The sequence below is a fragment of the Tachyglossus aculeatus genome, chromosome 7 (assembly GCF_015852505.1).
Source record: "Tachyglossus aculeatus isolate mTacAcu1 chromosome 7, mTacAcu1.pri, whole genome shotgun sequence".
Classification (NCBI taxonomy): domain Eukaryota; kingdom Metazoa; phylum Chordata; class Mammalia; order Monotremata; family Tachyglossidae; genus Tachyglossus; species Tachyglossus aculeatus.
In genome coordinates, this window is record NC_052072.1 from 22,940,817 (window position 1) to 22,966,935 (window position 26,119).

The following is a 26,119-nucleotide window of genomic DNA, read 5'->3' on the forward strand; positions in this document are numbered from 1 at the left end:
CACTGAGATAAGCACTGGGAGAGAATACACGGATGGGAATTAGACATAGAGGAAGAGTAAAACATACAGCTGAGAAACAGAATGGCCTAGTGGAAAGAGCATGGGCCTGGGAGTCAGGGGACCTGGGTTCTAATCCTGACTCTGCCAATTGGTTGCTGTGTGACCTTGGGCAAGTCACTTAACTTTCCTGGGCCTCAATTCCCTCAACTCTAAAATGGGGAGTAAATACCTATTCTCACTCCTACTTCGACTGTAAGCTCCAGTCGGGACAGGGACTGTGTCCAACTTAACTTGTTATGTACCCCAGTGCTTAGAACAGTACTTGATATAAACTAAGCACTTAACAAATACTATAACAATATAATACATTAATAATATAATTATTATATTGACAATAAATCCAATAATAGTTGATTACATATAAATTATTTATATTAATGTCTGTCTCCCCCTCTAGATTGTGGAACGTCTTCTAACTGTTGTACCCTTCCAAGTGCTTAGTACAGTGCTTTGCACATGGTAGGCACTCAATAAATACCACTGATGATGATAATGATGATGATGATGATGATGAAGGACTGGTTGAAAGAAGTGAAAAGATGGAGAGATTCATTTCCCTGAGAATGTCAGTGCACCAATGCGTAGCTACACATGTGAGATTTGGTGGGGTTTAATTTCTGTCTTGGTAACGTCCCTGTGGAGCTCCTGAGATGCAGCATGGCCTAGTGGAAAGATCACAGGCCTTGGAGTTGGAGGACCTGCGTTCTAAAATTGCTGTATAACCTTGGGCAAGTCACTTAACTTTTCTGTGCCTCAGTTCCCTGATCTGTAAAATGGGGATTAAGACTGTGAGCCCCATGCGGGCTTTAGACTGCGTTCAACCTGATTAGCTTGCATCTACCCCAGCATTTAGTATAATGCCTCACTTAACAAATGGCACAATTACTGTTATTATCATCATTATTATTCTTGTTATTTGTAGCGCTGGGGGCAGCCCTTTCCCCAGGGAGTTTTCAGTCATTGGATTAGGTTCCTCATGCAGAATTGGGGGTAAACCTTTTGAGTCCCTTTCAGCTCTATGCTTACCTTTTTGTTGAACTCTTCCTAGAGTCTCCCAACGGCATTTCTGGGTTGGGAGAAAGAGGTGTTGGCAGTAATGTGCCGACTTGCTGTCTGAAAGGTGACTTGGCAGTGAGGATCAGTACGTTTGTGCTCCTGATCAACTCTGACCTGCTAGATTGCGGCCTGGCTAGAAGAGATGCCTGGAGGAGGGAGTCCCATGGCAGCCAGCCAAAATAACCTGAAACTTTGGGAAGTGAAGGCTATCTGGACTCCACAGGTATAGCTCCTTCCTCACCCCCACCCCCTCCCACACCCAATTGAGACTTTAGAGGTTTCCCACTTGATTTTGAGTGTTCCCATTTTTTCTTTTTTCTTTTTTTCCCAGTGCGTTAGAGCTAGAGGAAGCTTCCATCTGTCTACCCTGCTGACCGTGGGAGGATGAGGACAACAGAAGAGGTGGGAGAGAGAGGTTTGACTGTCTCTGGGGGACACTTTGGAGGGCCCAAGAATTTGGGGGCCTAGGGAATGGAGAGCTTTGGGAGGGCGGGAATATCAGTCTTCTCATCTAAGAGAGTCAGAGAATAACTATTCTCATTTTGTGGGAAATTGAAGCAAAAGGGATTTGGAGTAGACTCTGAAGAGCTTTCTGATTGACAGATGTGGAGACGTTGTCAGAGAGACCATGGTATATTTTCTCTTTCTCCCTTCTGTCCCCCTCCCACCCTATCCCTTTTTCTCTCTCTCTCTTTCTCACATAATATAATGAAAATGATCTGAGAATAGTAATATGATAATAGTTATGACATCTATTGAGAATTCCCTAGGTGCCAAGCACTCTGCTTAGCATTGGGGTTGATATATAGTAATCAGATGAGACCCAGCAATGAATTGACGGATTCTGCCTCAAAAGCAAAAAAAAAAAAAGGCATAATCCACTCTCTTGTATTGGGTTCCCTTAAGCACCTAGTAGAGTGCTCTGCACACAGAAAGCGCTCAATAAATGACATTGATTGAGGCGGGACATGCATCTATCTATCAATCAATGGTATTTATTGAGCACTTAATGTGTGCAAAACACTGTACTGAGAGTTTGGGAGAGCACAGTTCAACAGAGTTTTTGTTATTGCTCTATGGTATTTATTAAGAGCTTACCATATGCCAGGCACTGTACTGTCCGCTGGAGTAGATACAAACTAATCAGGTTGGACACCATCCACACGGGTCTCACAGTCTTCATCCCCATTTTACAGATGAGGTAACTAAGGCACAGAGAACTGAAGTGACTTCCCTATGGTCACCCAGCAGGCAATTCATTCATTCAATTGTATTTATGGAGTGCTTATGGTGTGCACAGGCCTGTACTAAGCACTTGGGACAGAACAATACAACAGTAAACAGACACATTCCCTGCTCAGAGCTAGCTCTAAATTTACAGTCTAGAAAGGGGGAGACAGACATTAATAGATATAGATAAATTACAGATATGTACATAAGTGCTGTGGGACTGAGAGTGGGAAGAACAAAGGGAGCAAGTCAGGGTGGAGCCGGGATTCGAACGCTGGTCAGAAGGACCCCCACGCCCTTGCTTTATCAGTTTAGCCACACTGCTTCTCAGAGTTGGTAGGCACATTCCCTGCCCATAAGAAACTTACAGTCTAGAGGAGGAGATAGACATTAAAATAAATTAGAGATATGTACATATGTTCTGGGGGGTAGAATGTGCCCCCTCTCATCTTTGGGTGGGAGAGGAAGCAGCTGGGGGCTGGGTCGGTTGAGGAAGCTGGGTTGCCGTTTTGGGAGTGGGTCGATCTCGTCTCTCCACCCTGGGAGCGTCTCACCTCACGGTGACTTGGTTCAGCGGGCATCCGCACCCACCCCGGGAACAAAACATCAGACAAAGGGCCAAGAGGAATGTTCCTTGCAGAGCATCCCCAGGGTGGGGGCTGGACGGGCCTCCGCAGCTGCTGCCCAGAGCACAAGCCTTGGTTTGCGCTTCCGGAAAGGAGCCGGTTGGCTCCAGCACCTCCGAGAGGATGACTCAGCTGCAGCACAGTTGAGGAGAGCAGTGTGACCTAATGGAGAGAGCATGGGCCTGGGAATCAGAAGGACTAATAGGTTCTAATCCTTGCTCCACCACTCGTCTGATGTACGACCTTGGGCAAGTCACCTAAATTCTCTAGGTCTCAGTTGCCTCGTCTGTCAAATGGAGATTAAGACTCTGAGCTCATTGTGGGATATGGACGATATGGACTGTGTCCAATCTGATTATTTTGTATCTACCCCAGTGCTTAGTCCAGTGCCTGGCACATAGTAAGCACTTAACAAATACCATTTAAAAAAAAAGTGGAGAGAATCTTGGCAGCACCACCCTGGGCCCAGAAAGAGGCTCGGCAGGGAGAAAAATGGGTCCAGAACCTTGGTACTTGTCCTTGGGGCCCTTTAGGTTTTAACTTCAGCCCCACCTTCAAAGCTTAGGATGGGCTCTCAACCTGCAGGGGGAAAGTTAAGATATTCCCTGTGTGTGTCTGCATGCATGTGTGTATGTGTGTGTGTGTGTGTGCGCATACTCGCGCATGCACATATGTGTGAACACAGCCAGGCAGAACAGCCTAGCCTTGGGGAAGAAGGAAATCCACCCGCTGGCAAATCAAACTTGCAGTGTCCCCGTTCAGTTGCTAATGCCATCAGCTGTGCCACTGCGGTGCCTTTGGAGAGGCTGGGGGAGGAAACAGGAGGGCAAAGGGTGGAGTCAACAGTTTATTAGTCTCTCTGGCAGGCTTAATTACTCTGTCTCACTGCTGTTGGAAAACCACCCCTCGGCCCAGATCACCACCCGCTAGCCCCCACTTGCCCGGGGCGGCACTAGCCCCATCCATGGCTCTCCTCCTCCCGAGTGGGTGGGCTGGCTTGGCTCCTAGCCCATCTCTGGGAGAGCTAGAGCCTGGAAGCAGTCAGCTTCCCCTGGCCTGGTCCTCCTTCTTCTGCCCTCCTCCTCCACCGTCCCTCCTCCTCTGGGTCTCCTTCTCCTCCAATCAGCCCTGTTCCTCCCCTGTCCTTCCTCCTCTGCCCCTTCTCCCTGTCCCTCCCTCCCTCTTTCTCCATTCCTTTTTGTCTCCTCGTCCGACCCTCCTTCCCCCCCATGTCTCTGCCTTTCTCCCCTTCCCCCTCCCTGGTCTACGCTGGCTTGAACCCCAGACCCCTGCCTGAAAATTCAAACTCTGAGCAAGGGAGTTGTATGCCTCCAGTCTGGCCACCTTGGTTCTGTCACCCTGGTTCCCCAACAGTGAGAGGCAGATACCACCAGAAACCCAGAGGGAGGCCTGAGCAGGAAAAGCCACGCTCCAAAAGTCGCTGCTCACGGCCCGGGTACAGGTGAACACTCTGTTCCGAAAGGGCTCAATTTAATCTCGTGGCCCAGGTCAACTTTTCTCTCCTCTCATCCCCACCCCTCCTCAGAGAATTCAATCTGCCCGACAACAAACAATGCTGTTATAAAACTTTGAAACCAGGAGGGCGAGGCCTCGCTGTGCCAGGCATGGGTGGTGCATGCTGGGTAACGGCCTGGGGGAGCGTGCCAGGTGCTCTGAGGAAGCTGCGCAGGAGCTGAGTTGTCTGGGCACCTAGGTGCCTGCCCCCGCCCTCTCGCCTGCGTCATGCCTGTCCGGAAAGGAAGAGAGAGGGGAAAAAAAAAAACCCCAGAGGGAGGCCGAGCCCAGGGACAGGGAAGTGTCTCATGCGGGATCGTTGAGAATCCACCAGCCTCTGAGACTTCCTCCTCTTCCTCCTCTCTCCCCTCCCCACACTCGGCTCCTGTTCATGAGACCAGCCAGGGTTGGTCCCGACTTCAGAGCGGGCAGCAGCCGGGCTTGGGACGGGGTCAGACCCTCGACGGGGGTTTGAGGGGGAGGGGCCGCTGGGCAAGAGAGGGCCCGGGCTCGGTTTGGCCTCACCCGGGCCTGGCCCCGGCCTCACTTCCGGTCCCCCTCCCGGCCCCGCCGAGGGGAGTGGAGTCACATTGCAGGGCGTTGCCGGGTTGGCATGACCTCTTCGGGTGCCTGCTCGCTGCTCCGGCCCGAGCTCCCGCCTGAGCCGCCAGCCTCACGGGCATGGCTCAGGAGTTCCAAGTGAAGCTGGGAAATGTTGTTTTTGGAGAGGGAGTTGGTACGGGGGCAGCTGACTTGTCAAGATGCTCTTCTCTTCGAGGCACGAGCCCCTGGGCGGTTCACCCTGGGTGGTTCACCGCCATCAGAAGGCTCACTAGTGACGGCGGCAGGACTGGGCAGCAACTGAGGCGATTTGGCGAAGGCCGGGGCGGAGGTGGGCCTCTTCCGTCAGCTCCCCTCAGCGTCTTCTCCAGAGCCCCCTGCACCTGGGGAATGCCAGCGAGGTCCCACGGGGAGCTCAGAGCCAGGATCCTTTCTGCCCGTCCGGTAGGAGACATCACCAGCCGCTCAGGTCGGGGCAGGAGGGAGGAAGCAAGGGCCCAGGAAGGGAGTGGGGGCCACTGGAGTGAGGCTGGGGTTGTGTGGAAAAGTTTTCTTTCTCTGACTAGTCCCCCAGTTCAAGTTGACATGTGGCTGGACACTCAGTCCTGATTCCTTGTTATCAGGGAGGCTATTGGGATTTCTGTTAATTTGGATATCTAAAAATACAGGGACAGAGAGGGTGTGACTTTGCATCTCTCTCTCTCTCTCTCTCTCTCAAACACACACACACACACACACACACACACACACACACACACACACACACACCCATTTTTCTGGATGGAAACATTTCCTAAGACTGTAGCAAGTGCATAGGATATGGTCCTTTCAGTTATGACTACCTTATCTACTCATAAATGAGGCGCCCTTTCACAGGCGCTGTCATTGAATTGCAAAACCATCAGTCGCCCTTTGCAAGCTCATTAGCCCTGTCCAAGGAGCTCTTATTTTCGGCTTTGAAAATTCTCAAATTGTAGCCACTCTGGGGCAGCGAGCTTAGTCTCTGGTGTCTCACAGATTCCTGCTTTCCTGCCTGGTAGCCAGAGGGGTCATGGGGCAGGGGAAGGGACTTACTCAAGGTCACGAAGTGAGCAGGGTGAAGTGGAGGAGGTAAAATCCTTAGCCCCCAGGTTTCCCTCCGGTTACGGGGCTTCCTGGGATGGGTGTTGGGTTGCACTGGGGATGGAGGGAGGACTAAGGAATTTAAAAGTAAAGCACAGTAATTATTGTGGTATTTGTTAAGCACATACTATGTACCAAGAAGCGTACCAAACCCTGGGAATACAAGCTAACGGGGGCAGAAACACTCCCTGTCCCCCAAGGGGCTCATGGGTATTGAATCTCCATTGTACAGACGAACAAACTAAGGTACAGAGAAATGAAGTGGCTTGCCCAAGATCATACAGCAGGCAAGGGGCAGAGTCAGGATTTGGGCCCGGGCACTTTTCATTAGGCCACAGCTCCTCACCATTCTGGAACCATCTTGCCCACCAAGGACTTCTCAGCCAAGGACCCAGCTCTGCCTCCCTCAGAGGCTCCCCTGGGGCTCCAGTGGGCTGCCGCTGTCTCCTTGGGCCCTTCTGGTCAACTGGGTACTGCCATCCCCCTGGGCCCTGCTGGCCCTTGGGCACTTCTGGTTCCAGGGCCAGTGTCCTGAGGACCAGTAGCAGAGATTTGGCATAAATAATGTCAGCTCCTTGGTGTCCGGTAGGGATGGCTGAAATTGCTTTTCCAGGGAAGGGGGACGAGGGGAGGTCAGAGGATGCAGATTCCAAGGACAGTGGCTGGGACCTAATTCTCCTTCTAGTTGCCCTGGACTAATGCCTAAAGAGCCCAGCAGCCCTTGTCTGCATCTACTTTGGGGATAACGGGATGGCTGCCCCATCATTGTGGGGCCAGGAGGGAGTGGGAATATCTACTGGAACTCTGGGAGGATCAGAACGTGATTCCCCGTCCTCAGACGGAGGGGTCAGATGACCTCAGGTCAACTTCAGCAGCCCTTTGGGGGCTACTGGTTCAACATGGCAGGCAAAACTCCCTTCCCAACTCAGTCCCAGAGAGATTGCCCAAGACCATGCCGTTTTCTGGGAGCCGAAGTTTTGGATCTGGGAGGTGGAGTCCTGGGTTTTGCAGGAGCCTGGGACCCCAAGCCAGTCTGTGGCAAGAGCCGGGGAAACACTGGCTTAGAGCTCCTCAGTGGAGCCTGCCTCGAGCCAGAGACAAGGAGAGGAGCCTTTCTCTCACCCTAAAGCCGGCCGGGCTCAGCAGTGTTTAGTACAGTTCTCTGTACACAGTAAGCATTCAGTAAATGTCAATGGTTGATTGGTTAATTGATTCGGTGGTTCCCGGGAGCTGCAGAGTTGCCTGGAGTGGCTGGGCTGTGAGCCCACTGTTGGGTAGGGACTGTCTCTATATGTTGCCAACTTGTTCTTCCCAAGCGCTTAGTACAGTGCTCTGCACACAGTAAGCGCTCAATAAATACGATTGATTGATTGGGCTGGAGCAGCTGAGCTGGCCTGCAACTGTGGCCCAGGTTTGGCTCTTTGTTCCCTCCCCTCCCTCTAGAACTCCGAGGACACCCCCTCGACTAAGTGCGTTTGCCTCTCCTCCCATCCCCCTCCAGGCCCTCCCCACCCCAGCCAGGAATGCCAAAAGTAGGCGGGGCAAACCTGACAGAGTAGGCCCAAGTGGGACAGGGGTGCCCCTCCTGATTATCTTGTATCTACCCCGATGCTCAGTACAGAGCTTGGCAGAGTAAGTGCTTAACAAATACCATTATTATCCAGCATTACATTAGCCAGGGCTAAGCATTCTTCCTGGGCTCCTGCTGGGATAGAGGGAAGCAGGAAGCTCGGGAGGGCTGTGGGGGTCCTTGTGGCCGGGAGCAAGGATGGGACCCTTCTTCCTGAAAGGGGTGAACCGGACGAAGGGGTCCACAGGGGCGGGCAGCCAGCCGCAGCCCGGCAGCTCTGATGAGGACGGCCATCAGGGCATCGGAGCCTGCAGGCCCAAGGACTGGTCAGAGCTGTGATTTAGTCAGTCTGTCAGTTAATCATATTTATTAAGCATTGACTGTGTGCAGAAGACTGTATTAAGAGCCTGGGAGAGTACAGTATAACAATAACCAGACACATTCCCTGCCTACAATGATCTTACAGTCTAGAGAGGGAGACGGGCATTAATAGAAATAAATTACTGAATATGTACATAAGTGCTGTGGGGCTGGGAGGGGAGGATGAATAAAGGAAGCAAGTCAGTCCTTTCACTCTAACCCACTAGACTGTAAACTCGTTGTGGGCAGGGAATGTGTCTGTTTATTTGTGTATTGTACTCTCCCAAGCACTTGGTACAGTGCTCTGCACCCATTGAATTCATTCGTCAGTCAATCGTATTTATTAAGTGCTTACTCTGTGCAGAGCACTGTACTAAGCTTGGGAGAGTACAATATAACAGACACATTCCCTGCCCACAACAAGCTTACCTCTCCCACCCTTCCCCTCAAAACACTTTGGAAATGTGTCTGTTAAATTGCTTTATTGTATTCAAGTGCTTAATAATAATAATAATGATGGCATCTATTAAGCACTTACTATGTGCAAAGTACTGTTTTAAGCACTGGGGCGGTTACAAGGTGATCAGGTTGTACCGCGGGGGGCTCACAGTCTCAATCCCCATTTTACAGATGAAGTAACTGAGGCTCAGAGAAGTTAAGTGATTTGCCCAAGGTCACACGGGACAAGTGGCGTAGTTGGTATTAGAACCCGTGGCCTCTGACTCCCAAGCCCGTGCTCTTGCTTAGTAAAGTGCTGTACCCACAGTGAGCGCTCAATAAATACAACTGATATTCCAACTCTGCCTTGAGCAGCCAGGACCCATGTGGGCAGAGATGGGCACTGCAAAACACCTTAACAAGCACTGAGGTAGATACAAGTTAATCATTCATTCATTCAATCGTATTTATTGAGCGCTTACTGTGTGCAGAGCACAGGTCAGGCACAGTCCCTGTTGCAGCTGCAGGGGCCTAGGTTGAAATCCACACGCTTCTCCCCGACCGCCCTCGCCCCCCCAGATTTTATCCTGCCTCAGGCTTGATGAGGGGGTGGCAAGGAGGCAGAGGAGGCAGGCGGCAGTTCCTGACAATTTTGATGGAAGTGGCCCAGCTTTGTGGGCATGAAGTATCGCCCGTGGACCTAAAGCCCGGGTTCCGACAGCTTAGAACAACAAGCCCCAGCAGGCCCTGGCGGCCGCTGTGCCCATGTGGCCTCCGCCAGTCCCTGAGGCGGTGGGCCCCCGCTCCCTTGGGTTTAGCCAGGTTTTATGCTGGGGGGCATGACTCGATACAAACACCCCACCTTTACGTTGTAGGCCCATCCAGATTAATTACACAAGTGGAAGCCAAAAGGCAAGTACATTCCAGAGTGATTACCGTTCTCTGCCACGTGATTTCGGCTCCAAAATCATGGCCCCTGCTGGGCCCTGAAGGAGGAGGGGGCCAGTGGTGGCATGGAGTGAGCCAGGATAAAATACCCAGACCGGAGAGCAAGTGGGTGACTTCTGAAAACTCTTGGCCAGGTGATCTTGGCCACAAGAAACAGCGTGGCTCAGTGGAAAGAGCACGGGCTTTGGAGTCAGAGGTCATGGGTTCAAATCCCGGCTCCGCCAATTGTCAGCTGTGTGACTTTGGGCAAGTCACTTAACTTCTCTGCCTCAGTTCCCTCATCTGTAAAATGGGAATTAAAACTGTGAGCCCCCTGTGGGACAACCTGATCACCTTGTTACCTCCCCAGGGCTTAGAACAGTGCTTTGCACATAGTAAGCGCTTAACAAATGCCATCATTATTATTATTATTATTATTATCCAGGCTGACCACCCAACAGGCCCCAGAATGAAAAATCAGTCAGGGCAAGGCTGCTGGGTACTGACTCCTGCTTGAATTTTTTATTTTTATCGGGGGGTTTTTGAGGCTCGTTGAAATTAAGCGATGTCAGCTGTCAGAGGGGCATGGTCTGAGTATTTGGACTTATTAGGGGAGAATTTGGCCTGCATTTTTCATGGGGAGAGTGAGTATGTGGAGGTAGTGGTTATGTTCCAGTGCCCAAATTAAACACCTCTGTTAATTTGCTTGTGACACCCCTTTGAACTAACAAAAGGTGTGTTTACTTAAGGGGATTAATCAGTGGTATTTATTGAGTGCTCACTGTGTGCAGAAAATTGTACTAAGTACTTGGGACAATACAGCTTAGTGGAAAGAGCACTAGAGGACCTGGGTTTTAATCCCGGCTGTGCCATTTGCCTGCTGGGTAACCTTGGGCAGGTCGGTTCACCTCTCGGGGCCTATCTCCTCCTCTGTGAAATAGGGATTAAATCCTACTCCCTTCCACTTAGAATGTGAGCCCCTCGTGGGACAGGGACTGTGTCCAACCTGATTATCTTGTATCTACCCAGTTTTTATTACAGTGCTTGACATTAAGAGCTTAACAATTACCTTTATTCCAGGTAGACATGTTCCCTGCCCACCAGAAGCTCACAGTCTAGAGGGGGAACAGACATTGAAATAAGCTAGACATGTAAATAAATGCTGTGGGGTTGAGGGTGGGGTGAAAATCAAGGGCTTAAAGGGTACAGAGCCAATTGCATGGACAGTACAGATTTCGGAGGAGTAGAGGATGTTGCATTTTATCAGTAGCTTAACTCCCTTTTGGCATAATAATAATAATAAGGATGGTATTTGTTAAGCATTTACTATGTGCCAAGCACTGGGGTAGATACAAGGTAATCACCTTGTCCCATGTGGGGCTCACAGTCTTTAACCCCCGTTTTCCATATGAGGTAACTAAAGCCAAGCTCCCAGACTGAGCCCCCCCACCTTTCTTTCCCCCTCCCCATCCCCCCCTTACCTCCTTCCCTGCCCCACAGCACCTGTGTATATGTATGTTTGTATGTATTTATTACTCTATTTTATTTGTACATATTTATTCTATTTATTTTGTTAATATGTTTTGTTTTGTTCTCTGTCTCCCCCTTCTAGACTGTGAGCCCGCTGTTGGGTAGGGACCATCTCTATATGTTGCCAACTTGTACTTCCCAAGCACTTAGTACAGTGCTCTGCACACAGTAAGCGCTCAATAAATACGATTGAATGAATGAAAAACCTAGATAAATTAAGTGACTTGCCCAAAGTCACACAGCTGACAAGTGGCAGAGCGAGGATTAGAACCCACGACCTCTGACTCCCAAGCCTATGCTCTTTCCACTAAGCCACATTGAGCACCTACTGTAACATGCACAGAACTGGAAATCAGACCTGGGTTTTCATCCCAGTTCTGCCACTTGTCTGTTGTGTGATCCTGGGGAATTCCCTTATCATCTCTGTGCTCCTAAAATGGGGATAAAATTCCTTTTCTCCCTACCTTTAGACTGTGAGCCCCCCATGTGGGACGAGAACTGTGTTTGACCTGATTATTTTGCATCTCCCCCAGTGCTCATTGCAGAGTTTAGCACATAGTAGGCATTTCACAAATACCTCTATCAGTATTAATTATTATTGTTGCTGTTGTTGGTAATTATCATCAATCTGGAATGTGTTGGCCCCAGTCTGCCCTTCTGCTGTTGGTTGTGAAACTGAGCTAGTTTAGGATTTAATGGGTTTGATATCATTCGAAACACCATTGGAGGATGCTCTTACTATGTCTTCAAAACAATTGCGCCGTTTGCCATAAATAGATCAGCAAGATCTTCTTCCTTCTTGAATACAAGATGCTGGGACTTCCCCTCCCATCGCCCTCCCACCTCCAGCTTGATCCTCTTCTTCTGGAAGCTGGTTTCACATGGTGGCTTAGATTTTTCCATCTCTGTATCTAGCACCATTTGAAATCAGTGTTTTAGGAGCAAGAATTGCGGCATAGAAAGAGAAGAAAACACGACAGGTAGCCACTGTTTGTTTCACCGGCTCTCTGGCTACGCGCTGTAGCCATCTCAACTGGGAAAAGAAACCCCAGGGGAACATGCAATGGAACTGTGGCTTCTTGTTAGGCTCGGGATTTTTTTTTTTTCTTTAAATGTTGGAGTGAGTAGGTAAGTAGAATAGGATTCATTTAGCCTGGAGATCAGCTATTCTCCATGTCCACTGAGGGAACATGAAGGGAAAAAGATTGGGCTTTAAATTTCAGCACAAGGGATGTAGGTCAACTTGCTGCCCAAAAGGTAAGGAGCAGCTGGGAGTAGGTTAATCTGGGAGGCTGTGGAATCCTTTTTCTAGGGGATTTGAAAGGTGGGAGCAACTGAATTTGGGCTCAATTGCAGGTCTGCCTACAAGTGTCTTCCACCCACCCCTCTGCTTGAGGCCGAGTTACAGGGATCCAGGACCCATCTCTTACACAGGCTGACCGATTTCTCTTGGTGTTCAGAGTCTCAGTTCTTGTCTAGCACCATTTGAAATCGGTTATGATGTAGAGGGAAAAGCAGCCGTCCTGGAACCTCGTGTCCAGTCAGGTAAACAGCCTTTGTGTGGCCCCTTGGTGGTGGAACCAGAGGACAGGGCTCGAGAGAGAAAGGGAAGAAAATGGCAGAGTTCATTGTTTTGCAGCTGGCCTTAAGATCACTGCCTATGGAGGTAAGATAACTAGTGTTTCTAGTCACTTTGTTTATGGGTGTGTGAAGGGGCAGCATTTTTGCTGGGCAATGAGAGGGCTTGTCGTGGGGGGGGGCGGGGATTGAGATTCTAATGTGGGTTTGTCTGAAGCAGCTGCTTATTCTCTGCTGTTTTCTCATCAAAGCCAATTTTTAATTGGCAGCAGTGCCTCATGGACTCCCAACAAGGCCATTCTTTTTGATAATCTGTCTCTGCCCTTTCAAAGGCTGTGACGTCAAATGCTTTTGAACATCACTTCTGTGGGAGAGAGAATATGAAGCACAGAATGGTTGTCAGTGTTCACTTAGAAAGCACGGCACACCTCTTCTGAAACACTCCCCAAATGAGAAGGAACTGGCAAAAAAAAAACCCAACCAAACCCCAAGCCACCTCTCTTCACTCATCAGCAGAGCAGCTTAGGACGCAGGTGCTGCAATCCACCTTCAGAAAGGAGACTTGAGAATCACTACACCCACACTGATTTCTCCGTATCGATCCTTGTCCCTGATGCTGTTTTAATGTTTGATTGCTTCTGATAAGTCTGTCTCCCAACACACCTATATTCACAGATTGGGAGCCCCTCATGGGAAAAGGTCTGGATCTAATCCCCACCTGTATCCTCTTTTCCCGGTGCTTCGGACAGCGCTCTGCCCACAGTAAGTCCGTCATATACTATTACCACTACCAGCTCCCAGAGGCACTGGCAATTTCCTCTGTACGTGGTCCTGTGACCCACAGCAGGAGCTGTGAAGCCTCCTTCAGGAGAAGACTTTCCTCATCTCAACAGCAGGCCCTTGGAGACATGGTGGCCTCCCTCGCCTTTTCTCCTTCCTCTCTCCAGAAGCGTGGGTACAAATGTGAAACCACTGAAGGCCCTGATGAGTTAAATGAGGGTCGGGCACCCTGCCTTAAGAGCCAAGATGGTTGCACACACCACTGTTGATTGGTCCATTAGATGGCAGTGGTGCTTTTTGTGCACAATCCTGACAGTCCTGGGTTGTGTCATCATCAGTGGTATTTATTGAACCCCTACCAACTCTACAGAGTTGGTACACGTGTTCCCCGGAAGTGATTTGGAAAGGCAGAAGGAACCATGCTGATCACTTTATGAAGACTATGGTAGGCTAGTGAGGAAATAGAGGGCAGTTAGGAATGCCAGGACTAGCAATCATATTTAGTTGAGTCTTACTGTGTGCAGAGCAAGACTACCAGACTTAGGCTTCACCGCTCGTGACAGAAAAAGGTGGGAAAAGCATGGTGAAAATGTCTCCCATTTTTCAATCCTCTGAGCAGCAATAAAAACAAGTACTGGACATTTTGGCACTTGTCAGGAGTTTTTGTCCCACTGATTTGATGAAATGCAGCAGTTGGGTTGGATTATTACTAGTAATTCTGGGTGACACTCTAAAAGGCAGGGTCCAAGTTCTATCACAAGTGAAGATTTTCCACTCACGCTGAAGTGCAACATTTTACTTTATTAAAGGTTGCAAGCTCCATCCACCTTGAAAACTTTATACTTGTAGCTTTCCCCCTAACCATCTTAGGCTTGCAAAAGTGAATAAGAACCACTGCAGGTCTCTTTACAGGGTTTTGTTGTACTACATATACGTTACAAAGAACTATTCAAAATTCAACATATGCATTGCAGTGGATAAGGAGTGAGCCATCACAATAATATTTACAGATCTGGTTATAGAATTAAGTGCTCTTTGATACAAACAAAACAAGATTGTAAAAATCTCTGAAGAACAAATGGACAAAATATATAAATATATATATACACACACACAGCCTAAACAAAAATATACATATTCTCTTTACAGAAGTGCTTTTGAAAATAAAAAAAATAAATGCAACCAGGTTGAAAAGGAAATGTCTGTGTCAAAGTAAGTTTCCATCGAGCAAGGTTTCTTTGGCTTAGAAAAATAGCTTATGTAGCTTTAGCTAAAAGTATTCTTAAATGCTGGCAAGAAACCCAGTCTACAGCTTTTTGCTCTTTTTTCCATAGGCCCTCCAACCCCCAGAAATAGGGTTCAGCATACTGAATTCTGCTGTAAGGCCACATGTGATCATTTTGCATCTTTCACTGGCATTTTGGTTGCTAGCCAACGACCTCTAAACAGAATTAGCAGTGTAATTCTTGTGGGTCCCTCGGGTCTGCTTCAATTTTCCAACCACTGAAAATACGAAATGGCCATCTCAGACATCCATCCACCCACCCACCCATTTCTTAGCTTCTGGTCTTCTCTTTAAATATGGGGATCTGTTTCCCCACCTTCACCCCTTCAATTACCCCAAAATGTTAAAGTCTAGAATAGGCGCTAGCAATATTGAGCCAGTCTGAAGAGCAACGGCAGCAAAATGTGAAAGATAACTGCAGAGGCAAGGGAGGCTACATAGTCCAGGCCGGGAGGGGGGGTGCCGACCTGGAAACAACACAGAATTTTGGGTCGGATGGATGCTTGAGTGCCAAAGTTGCCAATCTTTACCTGCCGTTGGTTTTGAAGAGCACATTATTTCTCCTGAGCCCAGCGCCTCTCCTCCCAACCCTACCTCTGCTAATAGTCCCTGAAAAGACATTTGCGCCAAACTTCAATCACATGAAAGACAAATTCAATTGTGGAGCAGAATCAGAGGCCGATAGATGATATACCCTCTAAAAAAACCTGCAGAATGTAAAACTGATTTTTCTCCAGAAATGGCTGCATACATTCAGATAGAGCAATTCCTGCCTTCGAAAGAAACTTACTTTCAAAAACAAAACACACAGAGGAATGTTAGACTCAGCAGTGAGTACATACAACCCGATGAGAAAATAATTTTAAGATGGACTTATCTTCCTTCACTTCAGGTTCAACCAAAAACGGCAGGGTTTCAGGGAGGCAAACTTCCCGACAACAGCAGAAGTGGCAAGAAAGGCAACTAAAGGGTTCATTCAGAGACAAGCCAGACCCTACTAAGCGCTTAGTACAGTGCTCTGCACACAATAAGTGCTCAGTTAATACAACTGATCATTAAAAATTCAGTTTTCTTACAAAGTTGTATACATGAGTGTGAAAGAAAAGGCAGAGGGATGTCACAAAGGAAATAGAATTTGGGAAACTAGAGTATTCCAGCTGGAAAACGTGGGATAAATATGAATTCCTGCCTTCAATCTTCCAAAGTCCTCCAGATGTGATGGACTGGTCATCGGTGGCAAGCAGAATACTCTGCTCTCACTGAAGCTGAAGCACTTTTCCTACAAAGAAAAATGAGAGGGTATTAAACGAGACTATAGAAGTAACAGTTCAACTCCAGGGTCCCATAAGTACATGCATTTGAAAAAAGCTTTTTATTCCCCCATTTATAAGGTGGCACATATAAAAGCTGCTTCTTCGATCTACGACAAACCTTTCCAACCTCTTAAGATACCCCAAATTATGCAGTTTTAACAGGAAACGTTCACAAAATAATTTTCTGATGATAGTATTTTGGTTCTGAAGATGCCCGAAAGAAACACACCAACAACTGCAGAAAAATAACCAACCTAGAACGGTGAGGTCTGTGATGCAAAAACATTAACAAGTTATTATTTGGGCACCTTAAATTCAAGGATGATGACTTCTCTAGAGATTTCAAACCCTTCGGGGCAATATTTATTTTGAAATGGTACCATGCCCATGCTTTGAGACAGGTGTGGGGGATTACATGAGAAAGAGTTAAATCTCTACTTTCATAAGCCACTTGAGTTTAGCTGAAACAAATGCTTTCACACAAAAATAGTATTTTGAACCATATTACACAAACATAAGTTGCTGGGGCTGCAGGGAGAAGGGTTTCACCCACATGCCATGGGGACAGTGTTTTTCAAGACACCTCTGCTTACATTTAATATTTGATCCTGGAAAAAAAAAATCAGGTATTTTGTTTTCCCCAGTTTATAAAGGTATTACACAAAGCACAAGTCAATCTATGGTATTTATAGAGCGCTTACTGTGGGAAGAGCACTGTACTAAGCACTTGGGAGAGTACAACAGAGTTGGTAGACACATTCCTTGCCCACAATGAGTTTACAGTTTAGAGGTTTACCCATTTTCATTAAGTACATTTATAAATGTTTTCATTTTTCCAAAACAAGAACATTTTCCTATAGTACTGGTTTTCTGAAGAAGTTTCAGAGGTGGCGACCCAAAGACATTCAAAGACCAAGTGAGGAGAGTAAAATTTAACTTTCCTCTATACCTACTGGCAGAGTTGGCAATGCCACCCCCAAGCGCCCCCCCAACCCAAAAACCTGAAAATCAGGATAGCATCAGAACATTTTTCAAGTTGAAAGATATTAAATGAAAACACATAACTCCTTAAGATACAAATCACAGATACCTTTTAATGACATAAGTAAACCTTTCTTTCAACAAGCGTCTTCATTGGGTACAATAAAATTTAAACCTGTTTCTTCTTTGACGCATTCATCAGTTATGTATGTGCTGAACAGAGGGAGGGAAAAGGTCTGATTGAATAAAATATGAATGGCAGATCATTCCATAGAGGGAAAGGGGAAGAGGTGAGGTTGGGGGAAGAACAAAATAAAAACGACTCAAAAGCGAAATCTGAAGTAAACAAAGAAGTTTAATTGCAGTTACTCTTGCTCTGATTCTATCCCCAATGTCGAGCTTGTCGGGGTTACTCGACTCTTTGAGAAACACGGCTGTCCCTCAGTCCTTCCACTGGAAAAGTGGAGGCCAAATGTACTAATGGATACGTGGAACTCTTCTGAAAAGCCAATTACATCAACTCAAATGCTTCCCAAAGGCCCAGATCACACCTGGGGAGACCAACATACTATCCAATCCAGGCTAGTCTTGAAGCAGTGAGGCCCAGTCAATCGATGGTATTTCCTGAGTGCTTACTATGTGCAGAGCACTGTACTAAGTGTTTAGGAGAGTACAACACAACAGAATTAGTAGACACGTTCCCTGCCCATAAAGAGCTTATGGTCTAGATGGGGAGACAAGACTAATATGAATAAGTAATTTATAATATATAATTTACAGACAGGTACACAGATAGAATAATTTAAAGATATATATTCAAGTGTTGCGGGGTTGGGAGAATATCAAATGCCCAAAGAGGGCTTAATCGGCGAAGGCCTCTTGGAGATGTGACATCAACCATGTTTGGATGGTGGAGAGAGTGATGGTCTGGCATATATGGAGGGGGAGGGAGATGCAAGCCAGGGGGAGATGTGGGAAGGGGTGAGTGGCGAGATAGACGAGATCGGGGCCCAGTGAGTATGCTGGTGCTGAAGGGGCGGAGTGTGCTGGCTGGGCTGTAGTAGATCAGTGACATGAGATAGAACGTGCTTTGCATATAGTAAACGCTTAACAAATGCCATTATTATTATTATTATTATTATTATTATTAATGGGGTGAGCTGATTGAGCGCTCTAAAGCCGATGGTAAGGAGGTTCTGTTTGATGCAGAAGTGGGTGGGGAGCCACTGGAGGTTCTTGAGGAGAGGGGAGATGTGGACTGAATGTTCTGGAAACAGCAAGGGCCTGGCAGTCAGAGGATCAGGGTTCTAATCCCAGATGTGACTTCTTGTCTGCTGTGTGACTTTGGGCATGTCACTTAACTTCTCTGTGCCTCAGGCTTCCATATCTGCAAAAACCTCCCACCTAGACTGAAGCCCATGTGAGAGAGGGATTGTGTCCAACCGGATCTTGTATCTACTTAGTAGAGGGCTTGGCACATAGTAAGCACAAAATAAATATAATTTATCGTTATCATCATCAACAACCTAGGTGCCGGTTTTCTTGCTTTCAGGAATTGGTACTTGGTTTTGGCTGTTTAGCCACAATTACTAAAGAAATCAAAAAAGACTAACTTTCCGGATTTAGACTGCTTCATTTTTATGACAATAACCAAGAGTCCTGGGGTTGTCATTTTTCAAAATGGAATTAAATAACACACAATGCACTGCCTTGCCTTTTCATAAACAAAGAGCAGAAGACAATTCAAGGTAAATATGCTCTTTGCAGTTACTGCCACTTGTCAACCCCCTCCACTTAGTTCTCCGGTCATCTGACCTGGGTTTGATGGAGAGTACTACACTAACACCATCAATTTTTCCATTGTCCTTACTCTTCCATAAAGGTAACAATGGGATACCTAATTTGGGGCTTTAAAAAAAGTCAAATTTCTCCCCTTGAAAAATTGGAAAAGATTGATTCATCTAAATTAAGCTAGATCACGGGTTTACAGAAGGGTGTGGTGGGGGAGAGCTTATAGATACAAGAAATGGGTTTATTATTAAGAGGCTTTTTTCCAGAAACTTTTTAGATAATTAATCCATTTTTCCACATTCTGATACATAACTTTCCAAAAGAGAAAAGGAAAATTTTCTTTAAAGGAGCAAAGGAGAGCAGCAAATTATGTTCATAACTTTACAAAAAGGACATTTTCTTTAAAGAAGCAGAGGAGCAGCAGATTTTGTACATAACTTTACAAAGAGGAAACTTTCCTTAAAGGAGCAAAGGAAAGCAGAGGATTGTGTACAGCACTGGAACGTGGGAAGAAAAGCAAAAGCAATCTTCAGTGAACACTTGAAAGAACAAAGATGGTCAACTTCTGCAAGCAGGAGACTAGACATGACAGGACATGACGCGGATACAGCCGTTGGCGTAACAAATATGTTAATGGCATCACTTTTGATTTACAGGAAAGTGGCAAATTCTGCATTAATACCAGTGAGAACAGATATCTGTTACCGACTCCAAAGCACCACACTCTGATTATGTTTTATTAAAATACATAATACTTTCCAAATGCTTCATTTGGGAAATTTATGAAGTCTTTTTCCTAAAAATAGCAATGAATTCTTGCTGGTCTAAGCAGCTTGTGTTTTTGTAAAAACTGACCGGCAGACCTCAAACTCTGCAAACCTTTCCTCTTATCCACACGGGTTTAACAAAAGCATATTACACTGAGCATAAGGTGGAACAGGATGATAGTAGTACAGCTCAAAAATGCACGAGAGAAACAGCAATTCACTTGAATTTAGAAGTCTATGTTTCCAGGTAAAACACAGGCTTGAGAATCAGGAGACCTGGGTTCTCATCTCAGCTCTGCCCCAGGTCTGCTGTGTGACCTTAGGGAAGTCACTTAACTTCTCCAGGCCTCAGTTTCCTCATGTGTAAAATGGGGACTCAATACTTGTTCTCCCTCCCACTTAGAATGTGAGTCCCACTGGGGCAGGGACTGTGTCTGAACTGTCTAGATTGTATCTACCCCAGCATTTAGTACAGTGCTTAGCAAACAGTAAGGGCTTAAACACTATTACTTCTCCCTTAAAAGGAATAATTCCCAATAGGGCAGGCAGCGATGCAACACCCTCCACCCACCCCAGCGGAATCATTGCCAGAGGCACTAATGAAGGAACTGCTATTCCTCCTGCACTCAATTGCTAGCATCACTTAGAAAAACAGCTATTTGAGTACTTTCCACATGTTTTCAAATTTGTTTTCAAATTCAGTTTCCAATCCGAACTCTCAATCCCATAATGCTAGACTCAGTTGGAACCTTTGGAAATTGAATTGCCCAGAACTGCCCCTTTCGTTTAAATCCCAAAACATAATATTACCCTTAGGGACAAATGAGAGAAAAGACATTGAACTCTAGTGTCACATCAACACCAAGGCATTTGAGAGGAAGATTATATATACATACAAGTGCGTGCATGTGCACACAAACACAAAACACACACACATACACCTCCCTCCCCAACAAACACAGCCAGCCCAATAGCGGGAGGAAGCCAGCAAATTGAGGGGAAAAAAAAGGCTGTGATGACTCACCCTTTCCTTTTATTGTGGTATCGGCATAGGCAAACAACAAGCACAGTCACAAAAGCTATGAGGTAAAAAAAACAAAAACAAAAAATCACATCCAAATTACATTTCCAAAACATGAAACAAAGCTGGTAGCAATTAAATTGAATACACTATTGGTGCTTTACCCTAAGGGTCTTGAAATACTCATCTTTTACTTCTTTGCCCAGTACACAGAAGTTCCTGCCCCAGAATAAAGTGGGCCACCCCAATTGGATAGATCCCTTGCAAAATCTTAGAAAATGATTAAAGCTGCAGGATTTTTCCCTAATTCCTATCACTTATGAAGAAAGTGATTTATATTATGCTTTTCAAATATTCAGTTAGAATAGGAAGTTGCTGTAGATATTTTTAAACATCATCACTGGGCAGAGATGGAATTCACAATAAGTACAGCTACAAAAATGGGTCTTCCCAGCAAGAGCACTGTCACTTTCTGTGGCAACGAATGGTGAGATGTTTGCTCTCTGACAGCCAACGTTTCCCCTGCCACATGGATAATGGCTTCATGCCACTACAAGTATCACTTCTGAAAATGAAGAGCAGCTGTGTGCATGCTTGTGTGTGCACGTGCATGGTAACAGATGTACTATTATGGCTATTACTACTACTGATAATGATAATATGATACTTAAGTACTATGTACCAAGTGCAGTACAAATGCACTGAGACTGATACAATGTAAGCAGATTGGACGGACATTGTCCCTGACCTAATATCTTTAATTTTATTATTACTATTATTAAGCATAAACATATATTACAATTATCATTATTAATACCCATGGTGAACCTATCATCCTCAGATCTTTTAAACCTGCCTCAAGCCTCATAACCCTTTATATTCCTCTAATTACCCATATTGGACTTATCAAAACTTTTTGCCACCTCCCCTGAGACTGCTGGTTTTTTGTCTGTGATGACAAAGTTAATACATGTACCTATCATCAAAGGGGTAACAAATGTTTTCATTCATCTAGGAACTTTACCCCTTCAAGCTTCAGCCCAGGTCCCCGTGTTAGTACTGAGGGATTTGGTGAACAGCAATCCCTGTTCTTGCTGCCCACAAGCCTCCATGAGGCAGTCAGCATCAACGCTGTCCTCCATGCCCCACAGAAGCAGCACGACTTAGTGGATAGAGCATATGCTTGGGAGCCAGAAGGTTCTGGGTTCTAATCCAGGCTCTGCCACATGTCTGCTGTATGCCCCTGGGCAAATCTCTGGGCCTCAGCTACCTCATCTGTAAAATGGGGATTAAGAGTGTGAGCCCCTTGTGAGACAGGGACTGTGTCCACCCTGACTGACATATCCATCCCAGTGCTTAGAATAGTGCTTAGCACTCAGTAAGTGCTTAACAAGTACCATAATTGTTATTATTATTATTTGTCTTCCTAAACTGAAGTCATATTCTTTACCACCTCATGTTGAAACCACTCATTTGGGTGGCCTTTCTCTTTATGTTTACCACCTCTACTACACTGTCCTAAGACACACTGGCCCAAATTGCCTGCAGCACTCAGTGTGTAGACAGTACACCATAGGAGTCAAATTAATGCCTTTTGCTGGGTGCTCTATCCTCTTAGACCTTTGTGGCCACCAAACATAGACCCCCCGATTTAAAAAGACAGCCAACACCACCACCCATATCTTAGGTCTCATAGCTCAAAACCCATTATTGGCATCCGAGAAAAATGGATTTTTCTAGATTGATTTAAAGTCACAAAAATGAACCAACAAAATACAAGTTATTCTACTTCTTTACCAAACGAATGAAGCCTGCTCATTTTACATACAAAATGATTGCTCACATTTTATACTACTTACCAAAGAGGAGGACTACAAGAATAATGATAATGACCACACCTAGAAAGAAAAATGAAGCCAATTCAGTAATCATGAGAACACAAGATTTGCTACAATATTCTGGATACGTTTATCCTTTTAGGAAACAAAAAAGGGCAAAAAATGTGTAAACAACTGACTGGGGCCTGATGTCTAAATCACTCCCATCGATCTTTCCACAGAGTCATATGAATTGCCATTTACTGGTTATGCAGCAAGTGCAGATCCTTGAAAGCCGGAAGCTTATTGCTCATTTTTCTAATTTCCAGTACACTATATAGCACACTGGGGTGCTTAAGAGAAAGTACTTTAATTACTGTCAGCAGAAAACTCATGCAGTGTGACCTCCAGATCACGTGAGATACTGCTTCGCCAAAAGGGTGGAGGGGCCAAATCCCAAACCGAGAGTAAACAGCAGGATGAAACGCATGACCTAATGCCCACCTGGACCCTGTCTTCCCATCTGCCAGGGATGACTTGAGAACTAAACTACATCCCTAATTCAGCATTCAGATGGATACTAGGTCTTACTTTGTTTCCAGCTATTGCAATCCTCCTTTCCCTCCCTCTCCCCACGCACTCATCCCTCCCCGCAAAACCTGAAAGAAAAGCACTACACAGCAGGTCACATAATGGATGTATTTGTTCCGGGGGGGGGGGGGGGGGGGGGGGGGGGGAGATATTGTTTGACACACCCACCACTGACTGACAAGGTCCAAGCAGAATCACCCAAAACGAGACTGCAATTAATTCAACATTTAATTTCTATCAGCTTCCAATTATTTCTAGTATTTCAGGGTGAAACTACTTTCCACCACCTAAAAGAAAAACAGGACCAAGGAAGCAGCCAGTTTGGGAACACTAGAATGCAACTGTATCAGAATATCATTAAATTCCTACACATGCACCCGTCACAAGCTGGTCTTCCTGCTGAGGCGAGAAAGACTTGTCCTCAGACTGCAGGACATAGGGAAAACAGGCATAAAAGTTTGATATGTACTTTGATATAAAAATGCCCAAAACTGGACATCTGCTTTTCCATGGCTTTTAAAGAAATGCAAAATGAAAGCTAATATATCGACAAATGACTTACTGAAATTGCAAGTCGGAATATCAGGATTCCATTTATTACCACCAAGATACTGAATTTGACTGCTGCCTTTCAAGGTGTAGCCCGGATCACATTCAATAGTGATATTCTCTCCTTTTTTAACCATAGGGGATGGATGAATAACCTGTCCATGAGGAACTTCTGGCTTCTTAATCACATCAATTACATATGGAGGTAGAGAAGTAGGAGGTTTGGATGGTTCTGGAAAAAAAAAGTTAAAAACAAATCAAAAATCACAACCCTCCTTCTCATAGCTGTTGCAGCATCCTTATCCACCACAGCAGCCTGTGAAAAAGCCACACCAACCCCCTATGTCCACAGGAGAGGAAAAAAATCCACTATGGCTTTGTGATAAGATGCACATGGAGCCTACATATATTGTCTGGAGTTCATAAAAATTGCCTCTTGGGCCTTGTCTCTGGCTTTTAAGAGACAATCAAATCGCAGCTTAAGTGATATATTGGGAGATGCTACATTTCAAGCTGCCAGACTTCCGCTGCTCACAAAGTTGAGAAATGGGAGTTTTCTGAAACAGACATTGCCCACAAAGCACAACTCCTTGGACTTTGTTCTCAATACACTGATTACCACTTCCCAACCCCTTTACCAGATGAGCCCAGAACAACCTGTCATCTCAACCTAAACTGATGCTCCAGGCAACATGCAGAACAGGAGGGGGACCTGGGTCAGGGGCGATACGCAGGTATGCTCAGAGGTCAGTCCCCCTCTCCAACCCCAGCCTCGGGAAGGCTTGCCCAAGGCCAGAGGGATGACCCTAAGGCGACTGGATAACTGGAGCTCTTCTGATATTAGGCCTGCCCGGTCCTTTAAAGTCACTTATCTGACCTCCAGGAGAGCGTAAAGGGTTCCTCCCGGCCTCTCTCCCGACATTAGAAGAGCGATCCCAAGTGACCCTACATCAACCGCAGTCCTGAAATCTGGTCCGGGGAGGAGCCGCGTTTAATCCCAACTTCTTGTCAGATATAAGGGTGGGAGGAAGATGGGGAGGAGAGGCAAGACACTCCCCAAGGTGGCAGGTGGTAAATCTTGGAACTCCTCCTGGCAGAAATCTGTCCTAGGGATTTGGCAGTTGTACTTGGGAAGTGCCAACTCTATCTCAGCAGTCATCACGATGACAAAAATCCACCACCTGCCTTTGTCACCTCTGTCCAGCCACTGTGCACCTTTACTCCAAAGCAGCCTTTCACTCATTCATTCTATTGTATTTATTGAGCTCTTACATGAGCAGGGCACTGTACTAAGTGCTTGGGAGAGGCCAATGCAACAATAAACAAGACACAAAGCCTTGCCCCTAAAGCCATATTCAGGCTTGACAAGGCCCTTCAGGGCTAGCAGACAGCCTACTTCAAGCTGGGGGACGGGGCAGGCAGGGGAATGATAGAAGCAGCAAAGGGATCGAAACAGCCATCTCTGTTCCCCACCTGAGTTATTACAGCTATTACTGGAGGAGGAAGAGAAGAACTGAGCATTTTGCAAGGAAGAAGACTGCAACTTCAGCCCCCTTGGCCCATGCAAAGAAGAGGAAGGAAAAGATGAGGGAGAAAGAAAAGCAAGGTTTCACCCTTAAAGATTCACCCAAACAACTCCGTACCCTAACACCCCAAAGCTCTTGCTTTGACAAGTGAGCCTTGGAAGAAGCAGACAGAAGCTTTGGAAGGCAGGGAGGGGGAGGTGGGAGAGTGAGGAAATGGAAAGTTCACCACCCTGTCCAGATCTCTTCTGATGTGCCAAGCTCTCACCGGGAGAACTGCAGGAAAGTAGCAAAAATACAGCTTGAGACAGTACTTAGGTAAATGTGAGGGGGAATTCAGCAGGGAACAAGGAGCGTGAAATAGAGAGAAAATCACTTAGGAGGGAAAGTCACCTGTAGACATCCATCCTACATGTTTTGTTTTGTTGTCTGTCTCCCCCTTCTAGATTGTGAACCCACTGTAGGGTAGGGACCGTCTCTATATGTTGCCGACTTGTACTTCCCAAGTGCTTAATACAGTACTCTGCACACAGTAAGCGCTCAATAAATATGATTGAATGAATGACTGAACGAAAAGGTCGCAAGAGGAAGCGAGTAGCAGAGACCTCCTGAGTTGCCATAGGTAAAAATAATTTGACTTTTTAAAAAAATAGTATTTGTTAAGCACTTACTATGTGCCAGACATTGTACTAAGCGCTTAGATACAAGCTAATCAGGTTGGTCACAGTCTATGACCCACATGGGGATCACAGTCTTAATCTCCATTTTACAGATGAGACAATGGAGGAACAGAGAAGTTAAGTGACTTGTCCAAGGTCACACAGCAGATAAGAGGCAGAGCCAGCATTCGAACCCAGGTCTTTCTGACTCCTAGGCCCGGTGCTCTATCCACTAGGGTGCCGCTTCACCTTATAAAACACAAAGCACTCAGACTGATTGTCCAATCAATCATATTTATTGAGCACTTACTGTGTGCAGAGCACTGTATTAAGCGCTTGGGAAGTACAAGTTGGCAACATATAGAGACAGACCTTCCTTTGTCCAACAAAGGAAGGTCGCTGACAAGAGAGCATGGATGAGGAGTGTGCCTTAAACTCCTCTGTGTATAACTGTAGAAGTATTTCATGA

General features: G+C 46.2%; 1 protein-coding gene and 1 long non-coding RNA gene across 3 annotated transcripts in view; one reads left to right on the forward strand and one right to left on the reverse strand.

The window, feature by feature from the left end:
* The first annotated feature begins 1,191 nt into the window (after nt 1–1,191).
* LOC119930666 lies at nt 1,192–19,480 on the forward strand. Its single transcript, XR_005451849.1, has 3 exons — nt 1,192–1,339; nt 1,448–1,518; nt 19,189–19,480. It is a non-coding gene; the product is annotated as an uncharacterized LOC119930666 (long non-coding RNA).
* LOC119930665 (complement receptor type 1-like) overlaps nt 14,135–26,119 on the reverse strand; it is a 30,736-nt gene continuing 18,751 nt past the window's right edge. Inside the window, exons 9-13 of one of the 2 annotated variants that reach the window (XM_038749225.1) lie at nt 23,482–23,700; nt 22,371–22,409; nt 20,515–20,569; nt 17,042–17,145; nt 14,135–15,917 (exon numbers count right to left, since the gene is read on the reverse strand). In XM_038749225.1, the coding sequence (XP_038605153.1) occupies nt 17,070–17,145; nt 20,515–20,569; nt 22,371–22,409; nt 23,482–23,700 (389 nt within the window). In that variant the 3' untranslated portion in view covers nt 14,135–15,917; nt 17,042–17,069. The remainder of the gene's footprint in view (nt 15,918–17,041; nt 17,146–20,514; nt 20,570–22,370; nt 22,410–23,481; nt 23,701–26,119) is intronic. The other variant, XM_038749226.1, reaches the window with a different exon arrangement.